Source organism: Sceloporus undulatus, chromosome 3 (genome assembly GCF_019175285.1).
Source record: "Sceloporus undulatus isolate JIND9_A2432 ecotype Alabama chromosome 3, SceUnd_v1.1, whole genome shotgun sequence".
Lineage (NCBI taxonomy): Eukaryota > Metazoa > Chordata > Lepidosauria > Squamata > Phrynosomatidae > Sceloporus > Sceloporus undulatus.
In genome coordinates, this window is record NC_056524.1 from 165261090 (window position 1) to 165282383 (window position 21294).

At 39.7% G+C, this 21294-nt stretch overlaps 1 protein-coding gene across 4 annotated transcripts in view; it reads left to right on the forward strand.

The window, feature by feature from the left end:
* The first annotated feature begins 2065 nt into the window (after positions 1 to 2065).
* Positions 2066 to 21294, forward strand: part of CABCOCO1 (ciliary associated calcium binding coiled-coil 1) — a 78865-nt gene continuing 59636 nt past the window's right edge. The window contains exons 1-4 of one of the 4 annotated variants that reach the window (XM_042459420.1): positions 2066 to 2088; positions 14348 to 14448; positions 15713 to 15882; positions 17853 to 17997. In XM_042459420.1, the coding sequence (XP_042315354.1) occupies positions 14378 to 14448; positions 15713 to 15882; positions 17853 to 17997 (386 nt within the window). In that variant the 5' untranslated portion in view covers positions 2066 to 2088; positions 14348 to 14377. Of the gene's footprint in view, positions 2123 to 3009; positions 3160 to 4062; positions 4153 to 14347; positions 14449 to 15712; positions 15883 to 17852; positions 17998 to 21294 lie in introns of those variants that run through there. The other 3 variants (XM_042459419.1, XM_042459417.1, XM_042459418.1) reach the window with 3 other exon arrangements.

The window sequence follows — 21294 nt, forward strand, 5'->3', positions numbered from 1 at the left end:
AGTCTACCTGGGAATGTCTGTCAGCATCAGCAATGAATTCTAGGTATGCACATGCATCACTTTGACATCATTAGAAGAAACAGTGTGATTTGAGGATCAAACTGTCCTCAGGGTATAAACTGTGTGATTATTGTTATGGTGTGTCTTTCAAGTAGTTTCCTTCTTATAGTGATTCTAACATGACACTATCATGGGGTTTTCTTAGCAAGATTTGTTCAGAGGGGGGTTTGCATTGCCTTCCTCTGGTGCTGAGAGAATATGACTTGCCCAAAGTGACTTGCCCAGTGGGTTTCCATGGATCGGTGTGGGGATTTGAACACTCATCACTAGAATCCTAGTCCAATACCCAAACCACTACTCCACACTGCGGTCTCTTTCACACTACACAGTTACAGCATTTTGATGCCACTTCAACTGCCAGAGCTATGTCCTATGGAATCCTGGGATTTGTAATTTGGTGGGGGTTGTTGGACATCTCTGACACAAAGATCTAGTGCTTCACCAAACCACCAAACCAGGATTTCATAGAATGCAGCTATGACATTTAAAGCAGTAGAAACATGTTATAAATGTTTAGTGTAAAAGAGATCTAGTTCTTGTCAGTGAGATTATTGCTGTGCATAAAATGACTGAAAAGTTTTTATAATAAATAATAATAATAAATTATTTATTTATATTTCTTGTCTCTCCCTGCGGATCGAGGCGGGATTACATTTTAACCACCTGTTTGAACAACAAGGAATGTAAACTGTCACACATTAATGAATAACATTAATGATGATCTACTGGTGGGCAAGGGTATGCTTTAGTCCATAAAAGGTTTGGGACCTTGGGTCATAGACCAGCCATTTACATAAAGCAGGGGTGGGGAACGTACGGCCCTCCAGGTTCCGATGAACTACCATTCCATCATGCTATATGTAGTGTCACCATAACGGGAAGAGCTACAACCAAGCCCTCATGAGGCTGGCTAAAGCTTCCTTCAACTTGGCTGGTGGTGAGGCATGATGAGAATGGTAGTTCATCAGAACCTGGAGGGCCATAGGTTCCCCATCCCTGACATAAAGCTATTATATGCCAATCTCTCTCTCATTTTTCATTAGTTGTCTTTTATTTAATATCTTACATACTTTATATCTTGCCTTTCTCTGAAAGGTGGGACTCAAGGTGGCTTACAACATCATTAAGAGTAGATACAAATAAAAAGTTAATTTTTTATATAATATTAACACAATTATACAATTTATAATACTAAAACATAAATACACGAGAAGCATTTTAAGAACAGACAATAACGAATACAGAAACCCACCTGAAAGGTACCTTATTCAGCAGCCAGTCATTTGCCAAAAGATGGCTAAAATAAATAGGTCTATGTAATGCAAAGACAACAGGAAGAGGTCCAGACTAACCTAGCCTTCTTACATCATGCAGCAGCAGCCCTCCAGATGTTGTTGGACTAGTCAGTTAAATCTTCTAAAAGAAAAGCAGAATATGGCTTTACCGTGTTAATATTATTTAAATGCCTCTAATACTATTAACTCTATAAGCACTACACACATATATGTATATTATATATCAATATAATATAATACAGTTAAGGAAGTCATAAACTGGCCTGGGTCAGAGACCACGAAGAAGAAACTGAAGGTACCCAGGATGCTATTTATTTCAAGACTAATTTCAAGTATTATTTTTTCACATATTCCAAAGGTCAGAGAGCCCTGGTCTCTGTGTTCATGGATTTTCAACCCTCAATTTTCCTCCAAGAATCATGGGTGCAATGTATACTTGATTAATGACCAAAAAAAGTCCCAACATCAGCCATTTTGCATAATTAAAAAATGTGTCATTGATAATTAAGGCTGCACATACAAATAAAACTCTCAAATTCATACATGATAGACACGTTCTTAGAACACCAAAGCAATGGCTCTTCTGCAAAGATGTATGCTGCAATAGTGTGCTGTCTTATATCACTGATATAAACTCACTGATTTCCAGCTTTCCAAGGGTTTCCATAGGCATGTTTAAATTGATCTGCCCAAAGTGCACCCACTGCAATCCAGAGGTCAGGGATCCTAAGAGGTAAAGAGCAAGCCCTGGTGTTAGTAATATTAAGGTATTTTTTAACATTGTTTTAGTTATTATATGTTTATTGTTTAAAATTATATTGTTAGAGAAGAAATAATAATAGTACTAATTATAATAATTGCTGTTGCTGCCATTGTTCTTGTTTACTGTTACTAATAATAATAGGAACTTCAAAAGCTTGCAACATGGATGTTCTTGTACTTAACAACAGGAGCTTCTAAAGTGAGCAACATGCATATTGCAGATTTTGGGAGTTATTGTACTTATCAACAACAGGAGCTTTGAAAGCTTGCAACATGTATATTGTGCATTTCGATTGGCCCTATTAAGACATCACTGTTTTGTGGATTTTGAGTGTTATTATACTTAACAACAGGAGCTTTGAAGGTTTGCGACATATGTATTATCCATTTTGATTGGCCCTATTAAAGTATCACTGTTTTGTGGATTTTGGGTGTTGTTGTCCTTAACAACAGGAACTTTGAAAGCTTACGTGTATTTTGTGCATTTCGACTGTCCCTATTAAAGTATCACTGTTTTGTGGCTTAACAACAACAGGAGCTTTGAAATCTTGCAGCATGTATTTTTGTGCATTACTGTTGGCCCTATGAAAGTATGACTGTTTTGTGGATTTGGGGTGTTGTTGTGCCTCACACAACAACAAGGGCCGCCTTATAATGAGGAAACACACTGCTGGTTTCCAAAGTGTTATTGTCGTGTGAGTGTTTTAAAAGTGACTCTCTCCCTCTAAAATGGAGGGGGATGGACTCTGAAGATACAATCCACACTGGAGAAATAACCCAGTTTGGCACCGTTTTAAGTGCCCTGGCTCAAGGCTATGGAACTCTGGGAGTTGGAGTTTGTGTCTGGGCCCACAACAAACTCCAACTCCCAGAATTCCATAGCCTAGCCAGACAAAGAGTTAGAGCGGCCATTTCCCCCGAAGCCTGTTCCGTTTCCTCGGCAACGGGGAGAGACGCCATGGCGTCCAAGGAGAAGGCGAGGGAGAGGGAGAAGGAGAGGGAGGGCGCCGCCTCCGCTGCCCCTGGGCCTTGGCCCCTTCAGGTAGGCCCCTGCCCTCCCTGCTGCCTCCTCCAGAGGGATGCCCTTTCCATCCCTGCCATCCCTCGCCCAGGATGAGCAGAGAGAGGCCCTCGCCGCAAAGGGGAGGGCATTCAGGGAAAGTTTGAGACAGGGCCAGATCAAAGCTAGAAACAGACAGGCACACATACATACACACACACACACATACTTTACACATATATACACATACATGCACACACACATACACATACTTTACACATATACACACATATACACATACGTTACACACACATACACACACTTTACACATACTTTACACACACATGTACACATACACATACCTTACACACACATATATATACACATACATGCACACACATATATACACATACATGCACACATACACATACTTTACACACACACATATATACATACATGCACACATATATAACACACATATATACATAGAAATACATGCACACACACACATAAATATATATATACATACACACATGCACACATATATACACAGAAACACACATACATGTATACACACACACATATATACATATATATATACACATACACACGCACACATACACACATATATACACAGAAACACACACACATATACACAGAAACATACGCACACACACACATATATTATACACACACACACACATATATATATACACACACAGAGGTAAATCCATGCTGCTTAGTCACGCTCAAAATTGAGGACATTTTGGGATTCCTCCTGGGCAGAAGGTGGAAATGTAGGATGTGTCCTAGAAAAAAGGACAGCCTCTGGTCACCTTGCGCTGGCTTCCTTGGCTCATTTGTTGCCCCTTAGGCCCTGGCGATGCTAAAATGGTGGCCCCGGGGACTATGGTTATGGTTTCCATGGAGGAAAGGAAGAGCTGTCATCAGTAGGCACAAATGCTTTGCTGGTCCCTGAACATACTTAGGAGAGGGAGGAAAAAGAACAGCCCCCCACATCAAAGAGCTTCAGAGGTACTTCTGTAAGGCTGCATCTGTACTGCAGGAATAATCCAGTTTGACACCACTTTAACTGCCCTGGCTCAACGTTATGGGATCCTGGGGTTTGTGGCACCAGAGCTCTCTCTGACAGAGAAGGCTAAATGGCTCACAAAACTACCAGTCCCAGGATTTCCATAGCATTGAGCTATGGCAGCTAAAGTGGTGTCAAACTGCATTATTTCCACAGTGCAGATGCAGAGCGGAGTCCTGGTATTATTACTTGGGAGTAGAACAGCATCCGCACTGGCGAAATAATCCAGTATGATACCACTTTAACTGCCATTACTTGATGCGATAGACTTCTGGGAATTGTAGTTTGTCGTGGCATCAGTGCTCTCTGATAGAAAAAGCTAAATGTCTCACAAAACTACAACTCCCAGAATTCCATAGTCTGTGAGCCATGGCTGTTAAAATGATGTCAAACTGGATTATTTCTGCAGTGAGGATGCACTGTGGTTCCCGTTACAACTAGCAGGATTTATTTCTGCGGAAACCATGTCCTCTTCAAACGGGTGCATCTACACTGTTAACATAATGCAGTTTGACAACATATTAAGTGCTGTAGCTCCATCCTTTGGAATCCTGGGATTTATAGTTTTGCAAAGTCTTTAGCCTTCTCTGCCAAAAGAGTGCTGGTGTCTCACAAAACTACAAATCCAAGGATTCTGTAGGATGGAGCCATGGCAGTTAAAGTGGTGTCAAAGTGTTATTTCTATCTTATGCATCCAGATCCTTTTACTTCAGCACCTGATGGGCTTCTTGTTTAACATTAGCAATGTCTTGATGCGTGGTGTGCCACATATCTCTAAAGTCCTTTCCATCCACTCCACTTAAATCTTCATTCTTATAAATAATGATTTTCAGATTTTTATACCACTTCTCAGTATACTGTATATTGGATTTAAGAAGGCAGAATACCTTCTTAAATACCAGAAATTAAAAGGACTAAGCCCACAATTCTATGCACACTAAACTGGAATTAAATCCTATGAAATTCAATGGGAATTATTTAGGGTCTGAACAGACAGGCCAAACTAAAGCTGCTTTGGTTCACTTTGGAGGTATGCTGTTAAAATGACACACACATCTTAAGAGGCCAGAAACTGCACCAAAGCTGCACTCCAGTCCTTAGAACTTCTGGGCTCTTAGGACACATGCATCATTTAAACACCATACCTCCAAAGTGACCCGAAGCAGCTTTATTTTGGCCTGTCTTTTCGGGCCCTATGCATGGTGTAGTCGTGGTTCGAATGTTGGATTACGAAGAACAGTGTTCACTCAGCCACAGAAAGCCACTAGGTGACTTTGGCCAAGTCACACTCTCAGTTTTGGAGGAGGGAAAAGACAACCTCCTCTCTGAAGAAAACCTGCCATAAAAACCCTGTGATAGGTCTTAGGCCTTTGGGTCACCATAATTTGGAAATGCCTTGAATGCACACAACAACAACAACAACAAATAGGACTGTAAAAATTATTATTTTTATGCTTTCAGCACTATCCTGTGCATGTATACTTAGAAGATCTCCTGACTTCAGTGAAGCTTAATCCCAGGAGAGTGTGTATAGGATTATAGCCTCCATCTTTTGATGTGTGCCCAGATCCCTTATTATTCAATATATGATATTTATTATATTTGCTTTCAGTTATCTGGAGTGCAGTTCTGTACATGCATGCCTGGAAGTCCATTCCATTGAATTCAGTTGCATTTATTTCTGAGAAGAAATAAATACACTAGAACTTATCTCTATGGATAATGTTTCTGATCATTATTGGTTACATCTGTATCAACAAACATTTTAAAGAAAAGAGCATGAAATGAAAATACAATAAGAAAATGCCTCAAGCAGGTCCCCGAATCATTGTCTGCCATATCTCAGATGGTGGGGATATCTGAAAGAGTGCTCATAAGGGAGAGCTTGGGAATGTTACTTTTTTGAGCTATAACTGCCAGAATTATCCCAAAAGTACATCTTCCAAATCCTGCTTTAAAGATGTTATGAATACGTGGGTAGAGTAAAGATCATCAGGCCAAGAGTCATCTTACAATTCAGCATGCTGTTCTAACATTGCCAGTACAATGCCCATAGAAATTACAAAACGGAATATTATGTTTTCCAGCAGTTGATACTCAGAGGCTTAGTGTTGCTAACACAGGAGATAATATAGCCATTCTTACAAGCCTGTTTGGGGAAAAAAAATTGTTACTACAGTGGACCCTTGTTATACGCTGGGGTTTGGTTCCAAGATCCCCCATGTATAACAAAATCCATGTATGCTCAAGTCCCATTAAATATAATGACATAGCAAAATGGTGTCCCTTATAAAAATGGAAAATCAAGGTAAATTTATACTTTTTTGGAATATTTTCAAACCGTGTATGCTTGAATCCGTGTATAAAAAATCCGTGTATAAGACGGACCGACTTTATTTATATCACAAATTATATTACACTGCAGGGGCAATTAGCTGTGGCTTTCCAAATGTAACTGGATGGTCACTCCCAACAGGCCTAATCATATAACCGGTTGGAAGGGTTCAGAGAAGCTGCAATCCAGCATCATCTGGAGGGTAGTAGTTGTAGATTGTTATTTATTGCTACTGTTTTTTGGTTTAGTATAAAGTGAAATAAAAATAATTTTTAAAAATCTAAGTGACACCAGGTGTCCAAACCTGCTTCAGAATGTTTAAAGCACTTTAGATGTCTTGTAATTGTGACAAAAACGCTGTACACGATTGCTGTTGTTCCTTTAATATAACTCGGATTGCTGAGTTTCAGAGAGAGAGCCACTTCCATACAGTGATTTTAGAAAAATTTAGGACCTTGACATATTCATATACATGGTGGTCATAAGGTGGATTTCTACATCTGTCTTATTTTTTCAGTTGTGGGTGCATTGAAGGATTCTAACTAAAAAATAGAGATAGAGAATATAAAGCCATAGGCGGGCGTGTTTACTCTGGATTAATTGATACAGAGTGCAGTAATGAAGGGTTATTATTTTTATGGATAGAAATTTTAATAACTGAATAGCTCTCAAAAATTTACCATATGATGGTTTTGACCTGTCACTTATTGTATGTAAAGTTTTGCATTCATTCCACTTCCATGCTAGGCAAAGTTTAACCTCTTCAATTTGATTGTTGTAGAGTTCTTATATGGCATAAAATCCTGTCCATTTAAAGGTGATAGTCTTACAAAAATATGATGTGGGGGATACTTGGTTGTTGTCTTTATGCCTAGCAAGACTTTTGTAACTTTAATAGCTGCACAGTAAGCAAGAATTCAGTGTGGCACATCCTCTTTACTTTATTCATGCTTGAGGCAAAATAAAATGAATTATTGTCATTCCTCTGTTATAAACTCAGGAGGTCTGCTAGTAAAACAGTTGCAGCCAAATATTTATTTGTCCATTTAGTTATGAAATCAGTTATATGTGCTTCAGTGTTTTGACCCTTGAAAGGATACTGATATTGATTTACAGCACTGAAATTCCAATTAAACTAAGGAGTTTATCACACAAGGATATTGGGAGTTTATCCTGTGAATATCCCGGAAAATCGCGTAATTACGAGTAACAATTTCACATGACATTGCACAAAACCCACCATTAAAGAGGCCACAAAGAAGCATTAATGCACATCTTTTTACTTTCGGGATTTCAGTGACAATGCATTTCCGATATCGCTTTATTTGCACAATTTGTGTAATAATCATTCACATAATTACTCGCCATTTTTGCTTCATTTGCAGGATGCTTTAAATGTGCTTTAATCTCTCTTTAATGCCAAAATCAGCCCCAGTGTGATACAAAGCCTTCTAAGCATTTAAGCAAGGTGGCAACCTCACCTCCCAGGAAATCCAAATTTTGGAGGAATAAAACCGTTATAACATCCTTCTTCAAAATAATCAGGGAGAGGGAGCAGCAGTAGAACTTCTTAAAGTTCAACAGCGTTTTGTTGTTTAATTATTTGCCTATAAAGGCAGCAAGGAATTTCATGTAAATGGCTACATGGACCTTCATGCAAGTAAGTGAGGAGCAAACTGATGAGAGATGGAGGAACTGGTCTGTCTCTGCTTCACCAAACTATTTGATTTCTCTAGTAGCCACAGAAGAAGAAAAGCCCTTTCCTCTGCTACTAATCTACCTTAGCACTGTATTATTATTTTTTGCAGACTTTGAGCTTATTTTCAACACAGAAATAAAACAGACTCTTAAGATGTAGACATACGTACATATATGTCTCCGGTACTGTTTTAATTCTAGTTACCAGTGGAAACAGGAATGCAATTTCCTTTCCATCTGAGTCTTTTAACTTGTTACTTCATCTAACACCTGTAAAGTGTTAGATTGTTTTATAGTCACTGGTATTTTTTCCATTGCCTACTGATTTTAGGCACTTTGTCAATACAGTACTTGCTTAAATCAGTCATTTTAAAAGCAAATTGATTTAGCCTTGACTTTTGTTTTATGCCTACCTACTTGGGATCAAGCTCAGCATACTCTCTCACATGTTTATGAGGAGTAAAAATACATTAAGCACAGGATCAGGATCAGGCTTTCAGCCTTCTAAATAAATCATGGTACCTCAGTCTGAAATCTTTATACTCCCATCCAGGAATACTGAAGTATACCTCAGTTGATGAAACTTCTGACAGCCAAACCTCTTTGTATGGAGAGTTTTATACTTGCCCTTGTCTTCTGTCTAACTGGAAATATTTAGTAACATCAGCACTGAAAGAATGGTGAAGGAAGGCTGGAGAAACAGGGAACACATCTACTTGGTTAACTGGGGTATACCTGTACATGCTGAGCCCAGGAAATTGGGTGAGGGGAGGGAGTGCACACAGGATGATAGAGGAAGGAACACTTGCAGGGCAGGGGAGAGGAGCGCATGCAGAATGGTGGGGGAGGAGCATGTGCGAGACAGTGGGGGATAAAGAGGGCACGCACAACGGTGGGAGAAGGGCCCAATCAGGTGTCACTCCACTTGTGAGGTGTCACCTGGTCCAGACTGCACCATCTCTCTTCCACACAACCCCTCATGCTGCCACTATGTGTAGTTACATATTTATTTTAAGACACAGATACTGTTGGGAAGCTTTCCAGCTACAACATCAATTTGAAGCCCAGAGACAGTTACTAATTTACTGGACCCTTGGCATTGGCTATGGTTTGGTTCCAAGACACACACACACTGCATAGATACCAAAATCTGTAGATGTGCAAAATGCAATGGCCTAGTAAAAATGGTGTTCCCTATATTAAATGGCAAAGTCAAGGTTTCCTTTTGGGAATTTATATTTTAAAAAATACTTTGGAGCTGTGGATGGTTGAATCTGCGGATAAAGATACAGAGGGTTGACTGTAAAAGAATCTAGCATCAAATATGTTCATAGAGAAAAATTACTGGAAAACAATAATCAGGCTTCAGATGATAAAGGTGCAATATTTCGCATAGTGTAAACATCAATAGTGTAATTTATTTGGGTGTGGTGGTACAGGGGTATTGCTTGCATTTTCTTTTACACATATACTTGCTTTTCCCAGAGATGTCAGTACATTACTCCTACCTAGATTTTCATTGGTTCAAGGTCAGTGATCTAGAAGGTTCTGATTTGCAATTGTAGTACAGAGGCCAGTTCTTTCAGGAGAAATCTGCATATTTGAAATGTCCGGAGATCTTTACAGATAAAATGTTTTTGTGCTTTAAAATGATTTTTAAAACAATCACAAAAGTTTTTTTAAACATAAATTTTTAATGTAAATGGATTCACATTATTAGTATTTTCTGTGCCACCAGGATTTTATTCAAAATGTGGCTGCAGCAAGCCACATCAATGTGATAAAGTTGTGTTATGAATTTATGTTAGTGGCATGTTTAGGTCCCCCCCCCCCCCCCCCCGCTGGATGGCACCAGATTTATGATAGGTTCCCTATATTTGTGTTCTCTTTTATCACCATCATGTCCCATTCCCTCATATTGGCTTGGAGTTTTCTAGTATTAGCATATAAATGACTATGTGTTATGTTCCTCTCCAAATGGTCTTTTCATGTGTAATTTCTCAGACAACTATGGTCCCTTCAAACAGCTCTTATTTCTGTTCTCTGATCATTGCCAAGTTTAACCAATTCCCACTTTGATGAGTAGAAATATTTACACCGTCATCTGTAAGGGATGAGTTGCCTGAATCCAAATGTTCCATGCTCCTCCACCAAAAGTAAGTTTTAAAGCTGCTTTGTGGCTTTTTTGAAGTCGAAACACCTCTAGTCTGGTTAATGAGCAAATTCAGGGATGCTATGAAAGGCAAGAAGATTTCCTATAAAAAGTAGAAGTCTTGCATAAATGAGGGAAATAAAAAGGAGCACATACTTTAGCAGCAAGGAAAATGAAAAAAGAATTTGGGAGAGTGTTGTTAAAAACATTTAGACATTAAATAAATATTTTTAAACACATCACAGTCCAGAAACCAGTTACAGAGGTGAGTTAATTGTGAAATGACATAGGTATGAAAGGATTGCTGAATAGGGATAGGTTTCCAGTTCCCAAATCTGACACAAAAGGCAAAGAAATCAAGGACCTAGTGGACTTTGTCAAGTCAAGATGTTACAAAAAGCTATCATGAGAAAGGGATGTATTTGTATGTGTGCACACGTGCGTATGCGCGCGCACACACACACATCTTGTATTGAGATTTTATGGGGGATGAAGACTATAGTCTTTCAAATAGGGCTCATCAAGTGTTAGACTGAAAGGGGAACAGATGGCATGAAGAACAGATTAGGCTGAACCTTGTTGATAGTTTTCATACCTAGTTCCAATTGCAGTTGTATATTTTGCAGTTCAGGAATATTTTTTGGAATAGGAATTAGAGGCTTCCTATCCTCTGAGGCGATAGGGTAGGCCCCTTCAGCTACAATTAGCTGCTTTATTGTAGAGCAGGCTGGTATTCCCTATCTGTACCAATAGACCAGTGAGCTGGCTGGTAAGGCAACCTAGATGTTGGAGGATAGGGGAAACACTGAAACATGGCTTGGCTTGGAATAATTTAATCTGCCTTTTTCTTATGTGGCATGTCCACCTGCCTAGAACTGAATAGTTCTCACTCACTCCAGGTTACGCCAAGCCGACATGTAGTCTACTTTGGAGTGGGGAGTGATTTTGTTGCAGGTATTGTGGGAGTCAGAAAAACCTGATCATCTGTTGCATGTCAGACAAGACGTTCTGCCACTCCATCAGTTTAGTTCAACTGTCTGCTTGGTGCTGGATCTGTTGTGCAGGGTGCAACCACAGGATTCCTGATGGCAGGACATCCATTCTCTGCTTAAATGCCTCTAATAGGAGAATACATCATCTTGCATGGAAGTTTCTTTTGAAGTTTAGCTTCATCTTCAAGTTGAGTCTGACTGATCGCAGCCCTTTCATAGGGTTGTTATTTAATCAGAGGAGGTTGCCTCCTAGTTATCTGAGAAAGTAGGACTATCCCAAGGTGAGTTTCCATGGCTGAGCAGGGATTCACAACCATGTCTCTCAGTGTCCTAATCCAACACTCCGACGATTTCAACATACTGGCTTTCTAGTTGAAATTTGCTTCATTGCCAATTTCTACCTACTGGTTCAAGTCTTATCTTGTGAAGCAACAATGAATAACTGTGTTCCAGCTTCTGTGTGGCAGCCCTTTAGACATTGGAAGATATGATAGGTAACTGGAACCTCCATGCTTCCACTAAGCAATTGGTGGAAGCAAACAGTGAAAATGAGTGGCTGTTGCCTTCACACCTCACTTATGGGCTTCTTGGAAGCATCTGGTGGTGAAAAGATGGTAACTAGATAGGTATTTGATCTCATCTGGTAGATCTTACTAATGGTTTCCATCAGATTGCTCAGTAGGAGTGTTGACATAATTATAGGTGTTTCATAATGTATATCAGGTATACTAAAATCTCTTAAATCTCAAACATGGCAGCCTTACTAATTAGGCTTGTGAATATTGATTATCTTTCTGTAAACTTACAGCGCTTTATAAATAAAGGTTAATAATAATAATAATAATCTTTCCTACTCAAATGAATGGGAATCTCTGTGAGGTACCAGTTGCTTTGCTGATCTGAGTGTAACATGAATCTCAAGGCAGATAGAACCAGTTCAGATTGATAAATCAGATAGCCTGTTGTATTTAGTAGAGAACTTCTAGAGGCACTGGGTTTTGAATGTATAACCAGACTCAAAATACTGGGCTCTCTGTTTTTCCCCAATTGGATTTGAATTGGTAGTAGTGATTTTTGGTGTTCTGTGTAAACTAGGTGTTATATACTGTATGCATATTTCATACTGTATTAATAATCTCTATAGTTCAGCAGAGTGATTTATAAACTAGCCCTTATTTTCTTGTTGTTTAATTGCCTGTAATTCTAACTACTGTGTAGGGAGGGGGCTTTCTACTCATACTAAATTTGTCTTGTAGGACATGACTTCTTTCTATTTTGAGCGGAGCTGTAAATCAACATGGTTATTTTTAGTGTGCTTCCTTGTTTAAGAAATAGAACAGCTCAAAAATAGATGCTATTGAATTTAAGCTACCTGGTGAAAACATAGACAATTTGAGACTTTCAAAAATAAATGTATATTTAGCAGCAGCAAAACTGTCTGGTGTTATACTGTTTCAGTTATCTGTAAGTCAGGATTTAAGCTAATAAACTTTAAAAGTTACATAACAGTAACTGATGTGGAATTTTGTGCATTGAGATCATTCAGTCACAGAAATATTTGTTCTTATCTTATCTTCTCCTGCCATTGTTTCCTTTGCTAAAGATCAGTTTCTTACTTTCTTGTGTTTGTTTGGGATAATTCGATAGAACTGTGTATCTTCTAGATGTAGTGTATATAATATTGAATATTTAAATGTTTGTTCCCAGAAGAAGAAAAGAAAACAAAGGAAAACAAGTTGTAGGAATTGGATGGGTGGCTGTTTCAGAAAGTGGTAGAAACATGAAAGAAAACTGGATTAGCATAGTTTTCTTTTTGCATTATGGTCTTGACAAACTACCTGAAATATGCTAAGTACTATGGGGGGGGGGCATAATAACTACTAGGTTACAATTTCAGACTTCTGTCTATTACGGATCTGGGAATACTCAGGAGATTATCAGTGGCATCACTAGGGGGGTGCGAACCACACCAAGTGATAGCCTAAGGGGAGCGGTGATACTACTGCTGCACAAACACCTACCTTTTGGAAGAAATGGGTTGCGGCATTTATCTGCTTCCCTTTCATATGCTTTAAGAGATAGTGGGAGTGGGGTGAAGCTCAGTGGGAGGAGATAGGAGAGCCCCTAGAATTTTTTTAAAATTAAAATTTCAAAATGTAATTTTTTAAAAATAATTTTTTTTTAAATTTTCTGTAAAAGCATCAAATTTTTACCGAATCTTCACTATGTATATGTCAGTACATTTAGCTTGTGTGTATGATATTGTAATTTGAAGGTATAATTTTGATTTTGCTAGTTGTTTATGTCACAGCTATTTATATTACATTCTGTGGTGTATGGGAATTATGATTTATGAGTAACATTAGTGTTACTCCATTCTGTGATTTAATTTCTAGTACAGGTATGGGAAACATTTTTTTCTCTTAGGGCCCCATTCCTTTAAGGATAGCCTATGAAGAGCTGCACACTTCTGGTGGATGAGGCCAAAGCCCAAATGGTAACCCTCTTTCCTTCCTCCTTTCTACAAATGCCTCCTTTCTTTCTTTCTTTCTTTCTTTCTTCCTTCCTTCCTTTCTTTCTTCTCCCCCCCCCCCCCCCTTTCTGATTCTACTCTCTGCTCTGTTCCTACATCTGTTGGGGAGAGACATCTCTCTTGCCAGAACATTTGAAATAATGCAGAGGATCACATGATATTAGATGCACATAACTGGATACCCACTATCATCTTGTATGAATTTGAAAACTTACTTTGCAATATTGTATTCCCTGAGTGATTTTTCATTTGTAAACGTAAGACAAATTAATTTTCTCTTTATCTGCATGTTATTTCTCAGCTAAATTGGTATTGGGAACACCCATTGTTTCTCTTCATCTATTCTGTGATTAAAAGGGATCTTTGAGATCAAATATATTGTGTGTGTGTGAGTACTATTGTAACGGAATGTATTGTCTTTCTACAGGAAGAAGAAATCATTGCTAAAGATGAGACAATGGCTTGGAAATTTCTGTCCCTTGAAGAGGTTACCATACTGTTGGAACAAGATATAGTAGGAGTTCAAAAGTAAGTCTATATTGGCCCTCTACCCATGGGTCTTTCAGCACGTACCGAGTACGTGCTAGGGTTGTCTCAGAGCGTTCTTTACAGACGCTCCCTAACCCTAGCACGTACTCTGTACGTCAAAATGGCAGCACCCTGTTCACAATGGCGCCACCATTTTGACATGATGGCCGTGCCGCATCCAAATGGTGCGGCGCGGCCATGACGTGCTTGCACCGCTGCAGGGCACTTGTGGCACCCTATCAGCAGCACTGGAAGGAACTCCGAAATGGAGCTCCTTCCTGGAGGGTGCCTTGTTCCCACAGCAACTAGATTGCCACGGGAACGGCGCCAGGGGCAAAGGGGCCAAGTGACCCTTTTCTCCCCTGGCTGCGGCTCCCAGGGTATCCTGGGGCATGAAGCCCCAAGGACACCCCCTTTCAGGATCAGGGAGGAGTGGCATTTTGCCACTTCTCCCTGGTCCTGAAAAGCGCCATATTGGGGCCTTTGGGCTGCTGCTGTGGCTGCCCTGGCCCCAATACGTGGCGCTCAAGGGCAGCTGCAGGACGCCCCAAATCGTCGGTCTGTATCCTGCCATTGATAGGTATTATTCTTGGTCCCTTCTTCTGTTGAGACTGTAGACTGCATTGTCCTTTCCAAATGGCATACTAGGAAAATCTTTTTCTTATTTAGGGTTTTTGTCCAGAAATCAACCCCACACTTGTGCCTTTTTGTGTTTGATTGCCACTGTAAGATTATTTATCTACTGCTATTCTTTTGCAGGCTTATTTAAGAAGACTGTAAAAAATCAAACCAACTTAATTTCCTTAATTTCTTTGTTGTTGTGTGCCTTCAAGTTGTTTCCAACTAATGGCAGCCCTAAGGTGACCCTATTATGGGGTTTGCCATTGCCTTCTCCTGGGGCTGAGAGCATGTGACTTGCCCAAAGTCATTCAGTGGGTTTCATGGCTGATCTGGGAATCGAACCCTGGTCTCCAGAGTCATAGTCCAACACTGAAACCATTATGCCACACTGGCTAGCCCTTCCAGAATTCACTGCTGCTAACAAGATAGCAACGTTGCAATGATTAACTCATGCTCATTCACACTAAATTAGGCCAAAGCTTCTGGTGCACTTCATATATTTTGGTATCCCAAGAAGTCATGTGAAAGTGCTTTGCATCAAGTGCACAGGGTTTCCACATATTATAGTATCTGCATGGTTGCAGGTTGGGGAAGCATGTGGATGTATGCTGCAGTTTGGAGTAAGCACAATTTTTATCCACAGAGCCTTAGAAGAGTTTCTCAATTTGAAACATCGTTTGACATCACTGAAAGAGGCTGTGATATTGGATTATTACATCTCAGGATTCTGGTGGGCTAAAGCATTAGAATTCACATCTGTGCAACTTGGAGGCTTCCTGACTCTGTTAAATTTGTTGTTGGAGAATGTTGACAGTAAGTTTTGTTGCATTGTGCATTTTAAGAATTTGAGTTTTCTACTACAGCATTTTCAAACCTGTTCTGAGCCTTCTAAGTCTCACCAGGTTGTCAGTTTTATTTTAGCTATAACTTACTAATCACAATTATTTAGAGGAGATTACATTGTGCCTGAGTGGATTGCAGAGAAGTCTGAGAGCCAGAAATTGCAGTCTTAATTGTGGTGTCTTGTAGTCTTAGGTACAGTTTTCTATTCACACTGCTATTAATCAAATTAAGTTTGTAGCCAAATAAAATAATGCATTTTTAAAAAATATTTTTTATTGTTACATACATACAAACATATACACTCTCATATAGACACACTTTCCATACACCTACTAACTCAACCATAAACATACTTATATACCCCTGTCTTCTCTATTTATAATTTCCATCTTGTATATAATATCCATGTCCCCTTTTTTCCAACCTATAATGCATTTTTTTAAAGCTGACCTAAAATGTGACTTGTTTGCTTTATGTACAAAACAATGGCGGGATACAAACCGCCGCTTTGCGCCGCTCCCCCGCCAGCGCCATTTGCTCCGCGCGGGAGCTGCAGCAGCCAAACCGCGCGACTCCCGCGCGGAGCAAAAAAGAAGCTCCATTTCGGAGCTTCTTTCTGTGGCGCACTGATGACGTCGCGAAGCACCGCTGGCGCATTCGCGACATCATAGGCGCCGCGACACGTCTGGACGCTATACGTAAAGATGGTGGCGCCCATGTGGAAGGGGCGCTGCCATCTTGTACGTACTGTATACGTACTAGGGTTAGGGGGGTGCGGAAGCACCTCCCCTTCCTAACCCTAGTACGTATACAATATGTACTATATGGCGGTGTGTATCCCGCCACTGATAATAACAATCCAAAATCTTCTTCATCATGTAAAAAGTGGCTATTTTACATTACCTTTTCCAGCTGGTGAACCATGGGTCAATATCTGGCGGCATGCTGGTTGCTGGAATTCTGTATTTAGTAAACTGATGCTCTGACTTACTATCTGAAAACAACCTTAAATCTGAAGTTACAGTTAAATTGTACAAAGAGTTAGATAATCATGTGCAAAGATTCAATGGAAAACTGCTCTCGGTTCAATATTTAAAATCTCTTTAGAATTAAAATTATATTTGGTCGAGCAAACCATGATGTTTCAGATGTATCGGACATCTCCCCCTAAATGTTGGCAGTTTAACACTCATACTTCTTTATCAGGTCTTATGACTTTAGCTACTTATAGATGAGTATTTTATAGATATCGAATTCAAGAAAATATCTATTTGGAAATATGCTCAGCATATATCAATGTATCTATCTAGACTTTGTACATATAAACTTACCCATTATTTTGCCCCCTTTTTAATTTTTTCTTTCTTTCTTTCCCTTTCTGTTTCTTTTCTTCGTAATCATACTTTAAAAGTACAGTTGTCCCTTTCCTCACGCGGGGGATCCGTTCTGGACTCCCCTCCCCCACGTAAGGGAAAAAATGTGGATGCTCAAGCCTCATTCAAATGAATGGGGCTCGTGTCCATGGCAGTGGCGCGCAGGCGCATGCCACAGGAGTGTGTGCCATTGTTTTATTCCCGCAGCGCCCTCTTCCTTCCGGCGCACCTGGAAGCTGCGTAAAATGCACCCGCATATAACCTGGGCGCACTGTACAATACTTTTAAAAGTTGGTTTTAGAACCTGGTTCGTCCCTTAAGCATCAGTCAGGGATAATGTGAATTTAGGGACTGTGCTCAGAATTTTGCAGTGTGGCAAATATGCTGTGCGCTAAACTTAGTAACAGGTGCATCCCTGTAGTCTGTGCTTTCTGTATGTAAAATGTTTCTGATCTATATCTTGCCAGCCAATTACAGTTGGTCAAATCATGTTCCCCTGTGCTTGAATTCAAATCTTCTAACTGTAATAGCAATTATGGTTAATTATGTTTCTGGTTTGCATTGCAGCCAAACATATGACACTGGAACAGAACATCCAAGAACTTGGATATGCAATGGCTGGAATTGGAGAGTGTAATTCTGTGAAAAGTGGTGGGTTTGAGTTCTTCACTGTAGACCAGGCCAAGGCTATAATAAATTATTTGAAGATCAGGTATTTCTACCTTCATTCTTAAGAAACCATGCTCTGTGTGTGATAGTGTATGTTTTCTGTGTACAGACTGTGATAACTTTTACCAGCATACTTTCATATTAACATATGAAAGACTTATACCAATGCAATTTTCACTTGCCCCCTGTTTAATGAGATACTGTGGTATCACAGTGGTTAGAGTATTGTAATGCTGGACTGGAAATTAGGAAATTTGGATTCCAGCTCCCATTAACCAATGGGACTTGCTGGGTAACCAGTCTCCCTCTCCCTCTCTCATTCTCTCTCTCAGCATGCCTGCCTCCCACTGTTGACATGAAGATAAAGTTCCATGTATGTTCCCTTGAGTTCACTGGAGGAAAAAAAAGACTAATTGTAATAAATCATATAAACAAATGATAAATGAAAAACAAAGGGCTCCAGGGAGGAGAACAAAGGGGCAAACAGAATCTGATTTGTAGCTTTCTCTGTTTTGCATATGGGATTGTCCACAATTTTAGTAGTACTAAATCTCCATACACCAACCTCCTGAAGTTCCATGACAGCATGAATGAAAAAAGTGAACCCAGGTCAGTGATTAAGTATCATAATAGATAAACCTGTGCAAATATGGTTTTAAGTGTATAGGACAGGAACAGACAAGGTGCAGCCTTCCAGATATACTTGATCTGTAACTTAGGTCTACCCTTGCCATCATAACCATTAGTGAAGAATGCTGGGAACTGCAGTCCAACAATATATGCATGTCCACACTTTGCCTACCCAGGACAGTTGCCTGACTAAATAAATTTTAATCGAGAGTTCTAATTGACTGATTTAATTGGTGAAATTTGCATATGGATTACGTTTCTGATGGAAAATTACATCAGAATTCAAGCGAGGACATTTGGGTATTGCAGCCCTACCCACCGTGTGAAATAAATGCCTCTTAACATTTGCATGGAAATGCTCACTCTAAATTTCTCTGAGTAGTTGCAACTCTGAGGTATACTGATACAAATGCATAAGAAAGGCATTGCTGGCTTGCAACAACGTTGAACGCTTCCCTGAAGCTGAAAAGGAAGGTGGGAGCCCTTAACTAACATTTGAAAATATGAATGTGGAGATTCCGTTGGCTTTCAGATGGTAAAAGAGCACTCAGGATGCAATCTACTCATTTGCCAGTTAATCCCACTGTATCAATAGGGATTTCATCTGAGTAGATACATCTAAGATAGCACACTATAGTAAATGGCTTGCAACACCAGACAATGACCCAAACCTAGTTTGTATTCCCAATTAGAGTAGTCCCAATAAATCACTATAACACATGTGTGTGTGTGTGTGTGTGCGCGTACACACACTTACTGAGCTCCCATTGATACAGTGTGTCAGCTCTAGTCAGAATAAATAGATTTAGATTGCAATCAAGGTATTTTTTCAGCAAGGAAGAGGACAAAAGCCAATTTTAAGAGAGAGGAAGGGAGGAATGATCAATCCATGAGGGCAGTTTCCATACAGAGAGAAAGAAAGTTCAACCTTACTCTGCTTCCTCCTCCTGCTTGCTGGCCAAGCTCCCAGAAATTCCTCCCTGGCTGATCACCTAAGTGGCCCAGTACATGATGTTGCTTGCAAGACAGTAAAGCCTTCTCTTCTAGGAACTGCATTCTGGGCAGCTGGAGAGTTGAATCTCTAGGCTTGATATGCTCCTCCAGCAGCTCCCATAACATGTGACTGAGGGGAGCGGATTCAGGTCTGCTTCTTCTCGTTCCATCTAGCTCCATTGATGACTTGGATCTCCCTTTAAACCAGGGGTGGAAAAAGTGACTTCTAAATCATTTTCTGATGGCAAAAAGGCCTCTTCTGGCCTTATAAAGGCCCTGAGAAAGCAAGAACATGGAGAAATTGTCCCCCAAGCCTCCTGGGTGGCAATAAAAAATGCAAAGTCTCAACTTAGTGGCTGACTCCTAACTCACAACAGGTACCCACCCCTAGGTGAGAGGATCCAGGTTCCACTATGTGCCCTGTAGTGCGTAGATTTTCTCAGGAAATAGTGAATTTATCACAGTACCCCAGACAGATCTGATATTACACCATTGTGAAATGTTAAGAATGGAGCTGCCAGGCCAGATCATGAGAAGAAGTGTGTAGGAAGAAGGGACTCTACAAGTCCCTGAAACCTCCAACCAGCATGACTCTGGGAACTATATTCCTAAAGAGGATTTTTTTCCTTGTCTATATGCCAGACAAAGCAGGGCTGCCTGATGCTGAAGAGAATACCAGGGGGGAAAAGAATTAAAAGGAGAGCCCAGAGTCAAGTATCAATCATTAGCCCTGCACAGACAATTGCATTTACCCAAGAATGTTTCTTGCAACATAAACTTGCTTTTAACCTGCATTTTTAACCTGTATATTTTAAATAGAAGTTTGGATTAAGTATGCTTCAATTTTTTTATTAATGATTTTTTAAACGTTGTACTGTGTTTTTAAATGATTGTGAACTGTCTTGGATCATGTGCTAGAAGAAAGGTGGTATAAAACAGACCGGCAGGCAAATGGTACCAAGCCCCTGCTTACTCCCTCTATATTTTTTAAATTATGGATTTGAAATATTTTCTTTTCCCTGGTGTGAATATTCAGTGTTTTACTTCTCATAACTGGTTTTTGGTGGAGAAAACCTCTGAAGAACATAGTAAAAATGATGGAAAGGTCAGATATGGTAAAAATTGCTTAAATGGGCTAAAACTCCCAGAATCCTCCAGCTAGTATGGTTTGGAGACTTTTAAAAAAAGCCTTGAGAGAAATTCCTAAGTAGTTTAGCACAAACCATGCAGAAGCTCTGATGGTACCTTAATGTTCAGTAAAAGATGACAGTGGTTCCACTCCTTCCCCATTTTTCATCTTGTCTCCTGAGGCAAGTGCAGGTATCAACATTATCATTTGACATTTTCTTTCAGGAAACAGTTAAGCTAAGAAAATATGTCAGCATTAATCACTTTCAGATACTTGCAAGGTGTCCTAAAAGCCCTACCCTGCTACTTCACACACATCTGTAATCATTTGTTGTGACATGCTAGAATTCTAACTATCGGTCACAGTAAAAAGGAATGCCAAGCATATTCCATTCTACTGTACTGTTTAGTAGTAGAAATATACATGCTGCACAAGCTAAATAATTTGATAGAAATGTGGACAGATTAAGTTCAGTAGGACCCACAGCACTAATAATTTCATATATACACATTCTCTTTCTGATCATGGTGTCTCCCCTGCCAATTTAGTATTTCTGCCCCTCATCCCCAATATTTAATGGCATGGATT